The sequence below is a fragment of the Wolffia australiana genome, chromosome 20 (genome assembly GCF_029677425.1).
Source record: "Wolffia australiana isolate 7733 chromosome 20, ASM2967742v1".
NCBI lineage: Eukaryota > Viridiplantae > Streptophyta > Magnoliopsida > Alismatales > Araceae > Wolffia > Wolffia australiana.
The window spans coordinates 470,351-482,971 of NC_135854.1; the positions used below are offsets into that span (position 1 = coordinate 470,351).

Sequence of the window (12,621 nt, forward strand, 5' to 3'; positions counted from 1 at the left end):
ATTTTAATAAATATTTTTTAATAGTCTCTAATAATGTATCAAGAATTATCCAATTTTATCCTTAATACCATTATATGTGGTTATTAAATGTCTAAGACTTCAACGCCTCAAACCCACTGTAGAAATAAATATTTTTCCTTTGAAAAACCCTTTTGCCAAAACAGATGCCAATGTTCCCTCAAATAGATGTGATTCTCTTCTTCATTTAGTCATCAAGGATTCCTAGAGATGTTCTCTTGAAAATATATTCCAATTCAATCTCTTTGAATATGTTGGAGGAAATTATAAGAAATAAAATAAGAGTAAAATTACAAAATAAGCCAAATCAATCAAAGTCAACTTAATTTTTGCCCTTAATCTCAATCTAATTTCAGTCCCAAATAAATAATTTTCTCAAATTTATCTCATTAATTTCTCTCTAAATATCTTGAATAACCCCAAATAAAAAATCACAATTTCTTTATTTTAGACCAAGTTATAACCAATATTGAAATAATTTTATGAATAAAGATGAAATCATACATATGGGCCTTTCCATTATCATATGAGTGGCTTATAAAGTCTGATTGATTTAAAATTTTGATAACAGATAAGGATGTAAGTATCTCTTTGTGTATAAGGTCCATAAAGGTTTGAACTTCTGGATGTTCACAAAAGTTTTTTAAAAAGACATAAGATAACAAGTACTCTATCTAATATCTTTAATGATAATATATTTTATTTTTTAAATAAATAAAATTTATAAATCTTTGATTTTCTCTGACTTTTAAATTTAGGACATTTAGAATTTTTATCCTTATATCCGAATGTTACAACAAATAAACAAAACAAATATTGTATTCGAGAAATATATGTGTGATCTTACTAATAACCAAATGTGTGAATTTATTGGAAATTTTGGGACAGAATTTTGTTCATATCTTTTTGTAAAAATAATCATCTTATTGAATGGGTTCATATAGGGTTAGGTACATCTAGCACTGTGCCCCAGGCAGGCCCTGGGCTGTCACTTTGGCTGTTACTTGTCTTAAATTATCTTATTTAAATAACTAATGATAATATGTAACCTCAAAAAATGTTGAATAGTAAGTCATCACACATTATGTAAAATGCCTACGTACATGTTTTGATGAATTTTTTTAAAAATAGATTATGAAAATAATCCCTCAGTCAATGGGTTTGACATCATACCACACCAATGGTTGAATTATATTCAGTTTACGCATGGATCGTGGGCATTTGGTTATCCATTCAACGGGTCAAACCATTGATTTATAATATATATTTTGATTATGTATAATAAGTATATATTTATTCATAATATTTTTTTTAGATTGGTATGGCATCATCCAAAATTTTTAATATGATACTTGATGTGGTCTTATTCACCTTATATATTTACATCTCAATTAATTGACAGTTACATTGAGTTTAAATATAGGAAAATAATTTGAATAAAATGTTTTAATAAATCCAACATAAAATTAAATTATTTTTTAGGCTAAATTACTAAATAAATGTAGTTACCGACTATGTCTTATAAGGGTTGAAATGAATGAAACATCATTATTATGAGGTGATATTTAAAGGGTTTCCTCTGCCCTAATTTATCTCTCCCATTGAATGCTTTTATTGTTTCCTGAATTTCAATTTTTCTGGAATAGTTCTTATTAGTGTTCAATCTAATAGATGACGCGTGAAGCCCCAGGTTTTAGCTTCGTTACTCTTTCCATATGAAAATTAATCTAGAAAAATAAAGAGACAAACCTCTTCCTTGGAATCAACGTTCTGGCTAATTTTTAGTGCTCTTACAAGAAGAAGATTACTGCTATTAGAAACCAAAATCCATAGGATCTGGAATCATACCATTTGGTGCAAGTTTTGTGGATTTAAGGGAATATACATATTTTAGTATGGAAATAGCAGCTTTAACGAGCTTTTTGATTAGATCAGGTTCTGGAGATTATTTTCTACGAGTTTCAGACTTTATCCTAACAATTATGTCCCTATCATCAACAAAAAATTATATAATCTAAAAGTGCACCATTTGATGAAATTGATGATGTAAATAACAAAAAAAACTACCCTTGGGTAATACAATAGTCAATGAGGTACCTCAAAAGATTGGCTTCATAAGATTTTATGTATTGAAAATCAAAATTATTGATCACATAAGTAAAGTTATTCATAATTTTTTATTCTTTTATTTGATGCATTTCATTAATAAGATTTTATATTTGGATATCAGAAATCTTAAAACATCCATAATGCTTTGGTCAAACAAAAATATCAATTAGAAGAGTACATTGATTGTGTAAAGTGAGGAAGAATATGCATGTGGAAAAGGGGTATATTAAAAGGGAACTTGATATAAATTTATGTCTATTGAATATATTTTATCCAAATTCAGGACTTCAATATCGACTAAAAAATCAGGTAACTGAAAAATATATGAGGAAGTATACTATCATTTAGGGAACTAATATATAGTTGATAAAAATTATCTAATAAGTCCATTTTCTCCATTTAAATTTAAATAACAATCACTTGTATTTTTTCTTATAAACCCATGAGTGTGTGGTAATAGAATATTTAATAGACTCAGGAATACATGAATTGCTATTTAAATAAAGGTACGCATCCTTGAGATCTCGGGTAGTTCATTTCCTAGATGAGGGAGACAGAGAGGAAGAATATAGTTAGTTGATCAGAAAAGTAGTGGACCACCTGGTGTTTTATACGAGCTAGGGGGGATCTACCCACATTTGAGTTCTTTAATTTTATCCTGTAAAGAAAAGTCAACATAAAAAGGGAAGAGTAATATAAGCCAAGCAAAAACCCAAATTATTTGGCAGATAGGTGATAACTGGAGTGCATATAAACTAAAAAATTGAAATTAGGGACATTTAGACCCTAAATTTGGTGCATCACTTTATTGTATATCATGTGTAATTTAATTAATGTGGGTATTTTAGTTACTTATGTTCATGTATATTCATGAACAGTTTGACTGGAAGTTAAACTCAAACATACCTAAATTAGTTTTAAAATAAAACTTATTACCTATGATTCAAATACATCAAAATGCTTCATGAAATCCTTGAGAATTTGCATAAAAATTAATTTTTATCTCATTAAATTAATTTATTTTTTATCCTTCCAGGCACTGTGATAAAATCTTCAGTGATTCGAACACTATTTTCTTACCCATTGATTCTATATGGTGCACAGTTGAGTAGAGTGATGGCTTCAATAATTGTGGGAGAGCCCAAAACATAATATATTGAATATTATGTAGCATCAATGATAAACATAACAAAAGTAAACCTCAAAAATCATAGTAACAAGTAAGGAGATAACACTGAGGTTTACAATAACATCTTTAATATCATACAGGTTGATATTTTCATATACCTCATTATCAAAGATATTTTTTGAGTCTAAATATTTTTATTTAATAATTCAAGATTATCTTTCCCAAAGTATGTAACATATCTACAATATTCTTATTCCCATTCAACTACATATTATAACTGATAAAACCAACAAATTGAACAATAAATAGTGAAATATAAGTTAAAACATGATTTTCAAAATTGATATTACGTATACATTTTTTCTCTCTATCACTTTCAATAATACATAGGTAGTTTTTGGTCTTGAATTTTTTTAAAGTCCTAAAGTCGAAAAATCAATATAGGTTTTTTAAGGAAACATGCTTGGCTACCTTAAAGAGTTTTCGAAGTTTCCCGTTGTTAATAGTTTTAAACCTTTTTCTTTCCTAGGCTTTATCGGCTTGATTATTTGATGCAGATCTGATTAGGATAACTAAACTAATCTGGAGGCATGTAGAAATACGATTTCTGGTTATTATGGTTGAAAGATATAAAAAATGTTTGTTCTTGACATCGATAGTATTATTTTTGTCTCTGGAAGTCACCATCCTATCCATGTTCCCTGTACTAAAATAAATTAATCAAGTCTTAGAGAGCCATAATAGTGTAAAAAATAAATTTATAATATGTTCATCATTCTAATTCCTCCAGAGGGATATCAAGCCGAAATGATGCTTAGAAGTATCTTTTAAACATTTTAATATATTTAGGATGGAGAGCGGATCTCCTAAATATCCTAATTTATTTGGGTTTATCATTGAGAATGGTGAAAAGCCTCTTGTTGTATGATCGTCGATTGGAACTAAACCGTGCTTGTAAGATCAATAGTCTTATTATTGTTTAAATGTCATCATAATGATGGCCCCCATGGTTAACTATTGAAATTTTATCACAAGACTGTTTTAATCTTTATTTTTGGTTGATGTTAGAACTATCCTTTACCTTATTTTTATTTATTTTTATAGATATCATTTTTAACTGCGTAATTCATGGAAAATAATCTAAGCCATTGATTATGACTCAAAAATGCCTTCATATCTTAAATTTTATTTCCTCCCTTCTCATATCAAGAAATGTATTTTTGCCAAATAATTTATAAATTTATAAATAAATATACCTCTTATAACGGGGAGTAATATATGTATATTACTCAGAGAGAGAGTAACCATCATTTTTTTCTCTACACGTGGAACATTTTTATGGGCTTCTTCCTTGTATTCTATTTGTGCTTGAAGATTCAAGGCAATTTCAAGTAGCGTAATAAAATAATTCATGAAATGCAGCCTTGGTACCTTGTATTCTCTCACTCGTCCTGTTTTTCAAGACTAATCTGTTTGTTACCACAATTTAATGTATGAGTTATTTGTATTATTATATGTGGAAAGTATATTATTTAACTCTTATTGAAATTGTTTAATATATTTATTTGATTCTTTCTTCAACAAACTTGAATCACTTAAGTGGAGGGTATCCTACTACCAACTCTCTTCTCTCTTTCTTTCTCAAAGTGTAACAAAAAGTATAAGCTGAGAGATTGAGACAACAATTAAGGAGAATCAAGTTGCAATATTTGCGTGAAAGACAAAGATATATGTTTTTCGTGCGAATGACAATTTTCGTATATTGTTTCGTGAAGAGAACAGTATAAGTTCAGAAACACATTATCCTAATACAGCATGTTCATGTGTTAACAATATTCCATTCTTCGTTAAATATTAATTTGACAAATACCAAGAGGAATAGACTTATGGTGAAAAAAAAAAAGAGGAATAGACTTATGGTGAAAATTATTAATTGATGTTTTGAGAAGAGAACAAGAAAAATCAGGATAAGGGTGGAGAATTCATAATTAGTTTATCAAAAAAAAAAAAGGTTTCCAAGATAGCGAAACCAAATATTCAAAGCACAGTATAGTATTGACTCATCATAATTTATGGTTTAATTCAGAGACTACTCATGCAGATTATAAGAAACTACTACTATAATTAAAGGTTTTAAGTATTTATCATAATTCACAAATCTTGACTCTAACAATGTATGCAGGCCTTATCCCTAAACAATTAAAAAATAAACGAATAAAGGATAATAATTCAGGTAGTAGTTGTCATAAAATACTGACCAAAACTGGAGAGATGACTTGGGGAAAGAACTGTAATATCTGGTTTTGGCGAAAGTGAATACAGTTGAGCAAACTTAGACAACTTGCAGAGGTAAGTTGCATTATAATAATGCACGGATGGATAAATAGATAGACAGGTAGACAAATATATATATATATATATATATATATATATATATATATAGAGAGAGAGAGAGAGAGAGAGAGAGAGAGAGAGAGAGAGAGAGTCAAGGGAAGTCATTTGTTGGTATTGGAGAAAATTTTCCTATAACAATATTGGAAAACAAATAATTTCTGATAAATGAAAATCGCAGCATTGATATAATTAGTCTTTACCATGGCAAAGCATTGCACATGCCACCATATGACCACCTTAAGTCTACAAAACATCATCATACATGGCTTCCCACCACATGATGTAACTCATCATCCTACAGGGGCATGATGCTGGTCATGCTGATCATGTTGACAAGGCCGAAGGAATGATGCCAACGCCAATGATGATGTTGTGATCTGATCATGATGATGATGATGATGATATTGATGGCAATAGCTAGTAGGGACGGAATTTCCTGGCTGCTCTCAGCTGCTGGAGCCTCTTTTTATCTTGCTCAAACTTATTCTGCAGCATCATCAGCTCTGCAAAATGCAAATAAATGATTCAAAAACTGATCGGCAAAGGATATGTCCACCGCCCCCTTCAACATTTTTCTTGAAAACTAAAAAACGAGATTTAAAATATTAAATTTAATCCTCAGAGAAACATGAAGTGCAGGACATGCTACTAAGAATGAAACCTGAGCGGAGAAGAAACCTTGATGATCATCAAGTTTATCCAAAGAAAAATTGTCAGTATCAGGATTTAGCAAGTAAAAAGCCAAATGCAAAGTGAACACTGGCTAGGGTTGAGAGTCAATAATGGGTGAGAAATGATGATAATGAAGATAAACTTCATTGGCATCTTGTTTCCCAAGAGCTATCATCATGACCGTCATTGGTTGACGACAGATCATCACTCTCATCATCACCTATCAGTAGATGATGAATCATCATCGGTTTCCAAAAGACCGCAACTTCATCATCATCGTCATCCACTAGTATAGTTTCGGTCGATCGTCTGGTACGTGGACAATGGACGGGACGGGACGAAGATCGTCCCGTCCTACAACCGGAATCAGTGCAGGGAGGCGGACGGGAATTTTCGTCCAAGACATCCGGACGGGACGGCTTTTTCGTCCGAGTGGAGGAAAACCGTCTCATCTGTTCGTCTCGGGACTAATTTGCGTCCCGATTTTCGTCCAAGCTCGCAAAGGACGATTTTTTCGTCTGGGACGAAAAAACCGTACCGTCCGCGTCCCTGCACTATATCCACTAGTTTCCAAACAAAGACAGCATTTAAGCATGCCATCAATATTGCCATCCAATTTTGTAGAGCTGTTACCATCATCACCATCCTCATCCATCTATTGATGAAGAATCTTCCATGTCTATCATTCTAACCCAAACACAGATCATGACAACGATGGCAATTCATCAACAACCGATAGATGAAGACGACGATGATGACGGCTCCTTTGAACTGTACAGAGATAATGATCACATGATTAAATGCTCCATCTAAGCTTGGAAATCTTCTGATGACATAGACGATGATGATGGGTTGCCAGTCATCATTGCCATCATCGTTAATGACAATGACAATGAGATTCGAGGATGATGATGGCAATGAGATCGAAATTCATCAACACCTACCAACCCTAATACTAGCCACTGGGACCCAAAGTAAAGAGTGATCATCTCAGCCAGTTCAAAATGAAAGAATTTGGGAATGATATAATTTTTTCAACATAAATTAGAAGAATCTAAAGAAAATGGTTAACCATACCATTTCTCTGGGATTCTCTCTTCTGGAATCTGTAGAAATCCAAAGCAACCTCCTCCTTCTTCTTACTCATTCTGGCCTCAGCTGCAGCCTGGGAAATAGATCCAACAGCAATGCCACTCTCAGAGTCTGTCGTCTTTTTCCTTCCTTTATGGTGAGCTACAACAGTCCATCCTTCCTCTGCAGCACTTGCCTCCCTATCTCTCTTCGCCTGTGAATATATAATTAATTATTAACTAATTTAATATCAAATCATTTAAAGTGGAAGGAATTCGAAGGGATAACCTGTTCCTGTTCCGCTTCATAAGAGGCGATAAAGTTGCTAATCCTCTGTTGTATTACATCCAGACCAGGCCTTCTCTGATGGTAATCCATGACCCATTCTAAAAACAAGCGAGATAAAAAAAAAATGGTCAGCACAGGGATTAACTTTTATTTTTTTGTTGGAACTGATTGGAGAAATTAAAGTTTAAAATAAACATCCATACAAATCATTTGCTCTGGATAGTGTTTTTACCCAGAACAATTCTAAGAAAATGAATGTTTTAAAGGAACTGTCAACCGCCAGAGTTAAAAATGTGGAGGAAGAAATCGTGCACACTAAAAGTTATTATTATTTTCTGAGACTATTAAAAATAACTAATAAATGAATGATAACCTATTTTCATAAACAGCAGATATCCAACACTAAGGCCGAATATAAATTAGGATTTTACTTTTCATTCCTCTGGATGAGTCTTCATCCACTGCAGTGAGTTCCACCAACGGTCCATTCCTCACACTGGGCTCGTCAGCGGCGCGTTGTTTCTTTCCTGCTACCGCACGAAAATTTTCAAAAACGGCTTCTCGAGTATAATTCTCTATTTAATGAATTATGAAAAAAAATAACCCACCTGATTCATAAAAAAACATTATGCATTATCATGCACACATGATTGATGGTTGAGTCAATATTATAAATGAAAATTTCATGAAGATGCGATAATTGCTCAATGATGCGATCCTTGATCTAGGCTTGTACTGGAAGGAGGGCAGAGGACGAGGTGAGGTAGAAATTCCCGGGGTAGGGAGGTGAAACGGGAAGGATCGGAGAGGAGGCCGAGCAGAGGGGGTAGGGATCAGCCAGGGACGAGCCGCCTGAAGATGCGATGAGGTAGAGACGATCATGAGGGCAGGGGATCGTTGAGGGAGAGAGAGACCAGACTTAGACGAGAAGAGGGGAGACAAGAAGACCTTACTTCAATCAACTTCTTCTTGGCTGCCCTCCTAAAGGGAGGGCATCCCTATTTAAAGGAAATACAGCAATCACTAAATGACTGAAATGCCCCACAAATGCCCCTGTGGGCTAACATGACTAAACTACCCCCTAAATAGGTTGAGGATCCTATGAAGGATCCTATCACTCAACACTGGAATGAGCCTAACGTCAAACAGAATAGTTTCCCGCATTAAATTATTTTCCCAAAATTCAAAAGATAAAAAATACTTGTACTTGATTATCAAATATAACCAAAGCATTTATCCATTTAATTTCAGCATCCTTGAAAGACAAAGAAGCTACAAAAAAGATTCAAAATTGAAAAGATGAAATAATACCTCCTTTCTTTCTCTTTGTCTGAGAGCCGTCAGACTCGTCATCAACTCTTTTCTTCTTACCCTTCTTCTTCTTCCTCAAAATTGGAGAATCAGCATCAAGAACCTTCTCAATAATCTTCTTCGTCTTCAGTTCAAGCCCCCTATTTCCATCTGATAAGAACAAAAAGTCCATAAAGTTGATGACTTTCTAAACTATATAGCTTAAATTGAACATTAAAACAAGATGTTAGCAAAAAATAATGAAATTCACCTAATTCCTTCTCTCGTCTCCTCTCTTTCTTGGAGCTCTCGGAATCAGTAGTCAGCTTCTTTACCTTTCTCTTCTTCATCTTTCTCTCGATTAACCGTGAAGAATTTTCGAATACTCTTCGATTCTTTGGGCCTCCTGCAACGTAGAACACGGAATTAAACATCAAGAACAATGCCTGAAGCAATCGTCATCAAGGAATTCAACTAATTTGAGAGATGCGACGCTAATGGCGGATTAACCCTAGCATGCAAGAAAGAGAAATAGAGAACGACACAGACTGGGCGAACACTCTGACAAGAGAGAGATAGATATAGAGAGATGAAGATATATCGATGAGTATACAGATAGATAGAGAGACATAGAGGGATACAGAGAGAGGAAGAGAGATATATAGAAAGAAAGAAAGAAAGAGAGATGCCGAGAGAGAGAAAGGAAGAGCGATAATGAGAGAGAGAAACAGAGGAAGAGAGATATAGACATAGAGAGATAGAGATATAGAGAGAGGAAGAGAGAGAGAGAGATAGTGAGAAAGAGACAGAGAGAGAGTAAGAGAGAAAGAAAAAGAGAGATAAGGAGAGAGGAAGAGCGAGAAATTGATAGAACGGAGAGGAAGAGAGAGATACAGAGAGAGAGAGAGAGGAAGAGCGAGAAATAGATAGAAGAGAAGAGGAAGAGAGAGATAAATAGAGAGGAGGAGAGAGAGGCAGAGGAAGTGTAAGAGAGAGAGAGATAGAAAGGGAGAGGAAGAGAGAGAGATAAAGGGAGACAGGCAGAGAGATAGCTAGAGGAAGAGTGAGAGAGAGAGATAAAGAGAGGAAGAGAGAGAGATACAGGGAGATATGAAGAGATATAGATAGAGAAGAAGAGATAGATAGAGAGCGGAAGAGAGAGAGATACCGGCGAAGGAAAACAGTCGCAGAGACTGTAGGGTAAGCGCGAGTGGGAATGAGGAAAAAGGAAGAAGACGAGGCTATTAAAGTCATTTTATAATTGTTTCAAATATTAGTTTCAGAAAATAAATAAGAAACTGTAATAATGTTGGAAATATCTGATAATGCTGAGAAAATAATTATAAAATGGAAATTCTGAGAAAATTATACGAACAAGCTTTCATTCTGATTTCATGAGAAAATAATTGTTTTTCAATATTACATATAAAATATTCAACTTGATTTTCATTTTTCACGATGCTATGTGCTATCCGCCCAGAACTGTATTATAATAATTCAAAAAAATCAGAAAATAATGCAAGTATTTAGGAACTAGGTCAATGTATTTTGTTTTGTTTTCACAGACATTTGGTCTGCGGACCCTCGGTTTGAATATTTGTTATAAATATTAAAGATGATAGTTATCTAAAAATTGTATAAAACCATTCAGCGTTCAAGATCATCTATTGAAATGAGCCTTCTAGTATTGATTTTTGAAAATAAAAAATAAAAAAGATAATGAAAACCTTTACTACTATATCTAACATTCTATTTAAGGGGCCCCCTTCATTCTGTGGCTTGCTATCTGAAACCAAGAAGAAAACGGGATTGTAACATAAAACATGTATAAACATCAGTTTTGTTTTCACATAGTTTTATTGGCTGAGACCATACAGTTTCATATATTTTAAAAATTATTACATTAATTGAAATTGAATTTATTTTATAATTTAATGACCCTCAATCGAGATAAAAGCATGATAACATTCATAATTAAACTAATAGACTAATAAGAAATTTATCAAATGGTATGATAACCATTTTTTTTTTGGAGAAACTTATCTCTATATATCTATCTTTTATTGGTATGGTCTCTACTAAGATATGCCCAACTGAACATGAATTTCTTAACAACATAAAAATCTATAAAAGACATCTGACAAATAACATATTTTTTTCATTCATTTTGCAATTTGAAAACAATAAATGTAATTAAAAGGCAAGGAAATTAATATCATAAATAACAAATTGTATTTTTATTTGTTTGTTTACATAAACAGATGTCATGTCAATCCCATCCCAAAATTCATAATTGACCCAAAACTAATACATTCCAAATTTTGCAAAAATTAGGGAAACATTTTTCTCGGTTTGCTTCGATAAGAGGATGTCTTTTCTGGCACACCTCCTCATATGAATATATCTTACAAAAGCAATAGTAGAAAAATAGATAAATATAGCACTCATTCTGCTTTCATTCCTGCCGCTCATGACGAGGCTGACACATTATTTATATCTCAAAACAAGAACAATAATGATAATTTTCATGAACATAGGTAAATATGAGTATTGTTCTTATTGGATTTTTTAGGCTAACGGCCCAAATCCTAATATCTGAAAGATAGGGAAAATGGAGAAATTAATTTTCAAATTAGATTAATTGCTAATTGCATACGTCTTTCACATTCAACAATGTGACGAATACATCCTATTATTCATCAATATAATTAGTATCTAAAAAATAGATAAAATCATTTATCATTTGATTCATTGAGTCTTTGTCTCTTTACACATCACAGTTTACGAACACCTATTAGCTAATGATTACAGAATAAGTAAATGTTCTTATTGTACTATCATGAATTTCTATCTAGATGGGACCAGATTAGTTTATTCCTCATGGTTTAACCTTTATCCCTCCCTTTTTCTATGCACCTTTTTTTGCTGATAACGGGTCAGTATTATTATCCATAAATAATTAAGTTAATTAAATACCAGTCTTCATGTTGGTTGCTTAGGGGGCGTTGGGACTCATTTTGGCCTTTAGAATCGTTGCCACCTCTCATCCCTGACAATATTTTCATCAAGGCGTGAAGTTGATTCGATGTTTACACAATGTGAGGATGAGTTATGGTTCTAAATTTATTTCCGATCTTGTGCTATTTCAACATTTATATGTAATATTTTTTATTCTCTTCAACTGCAGGTCAGTCTCAATGCCGGTAAAATATCCTAAGGACATTTGAAAACCTAAATTTTTTATGCCATTCCCGAAATTTAAGCTCTGAGTTCGCAAAATACAAGGTCTCAAAGTTCATCATAAAGTGATGAAGAAATATGAAATAAATTAACATTTATTGCTCAAAAAAATATACATTGCTATATGGTTTTGACAAAAGAAAAATAAGACATGCAATTAAAAATTACACGCAGGCAGTTCTCAAATTGCCTTCTCAAACCTCTAACGCGACGAGCAGAATAGTGTACCATTATAAAAAATAAAATAACAAAATTTAATACTTTTTAATTTCTTTCAAGAATTATTTGTCGGCTAACATCGGTGTGTTTCTGATAATTTCAAGATAGAAAAATGTCACATATATATATATGAATATTAGACTATTTCACTCAATATAAAAAAAGAAAACCTCAAACTTAAGACAAGAATA

At 32.7% G+C, this 12,621-nt stretch overlaps 1 protein-coding gene across 1 annotated transcript; it reads right to left on the reverse strand.

Annotated features, from left to right (window-relative positions):
• Nucleotides 1–5,790: 5,790 nt before the first annotated feature.
• LOC144716220 (ribosomal RNA-processing 7 protein) lies at nucleotides 5,791–10,205 on the reverse strand. The gene is made up of 7 exons (XM_078591313.1): nucleotides 10,140–10,205; nucleotides 9,243–9,377; nucleotides 8,993–9,142; nucleotides 8,113–8,211; nucleotides 7,682–7,779; nucleotides 7,400–7,607; nucleotides 5,791–6,153 (listed from the first exon to the last, which is right to left on the reverse strand). The coding sequence occupies exons 2-7, from the start codon at nucleotides 9,319–9,321 to the stop codon at nucleotides 6,068–6,070; spliced, it is 720 nt and encodes a 239-aa protein (XP_078447439.1). The 5' UTR covers nucleotides 9,322–9,377; nucleotides 10,140–10,205; the 3' UTR covers nucleotides 5,791–6,067.
• Nucleotides 10,206–12,621: the final 2,416 nt, after the last annotated feature.

Bases quoted from the DNA above. Each gene is read 5' to 3' on its own strand.
- LOC144716220 (XM_078591313.1), bottom strand. From the start codon at position 9,321: ATGAAGAAGAGAAAGGTAAAGAAGCTGACTACTGATTCCGAGAGCTCC. The intron at 8,212-8,992 runs GTATTATTTCAT...TTCGTGCGGTAG, and splicing joins GACAAAGAGAAAGAAAGGAG to CAGGAAAGAAACAACGCGCC. The intron at 6,154-7,399 runs GTATGGTTAACC...TGCATTTTGCAG, and splicing joins GAGAGAATCCCAGAGAAATG to AGCTGATGATGCTGCAGAAT.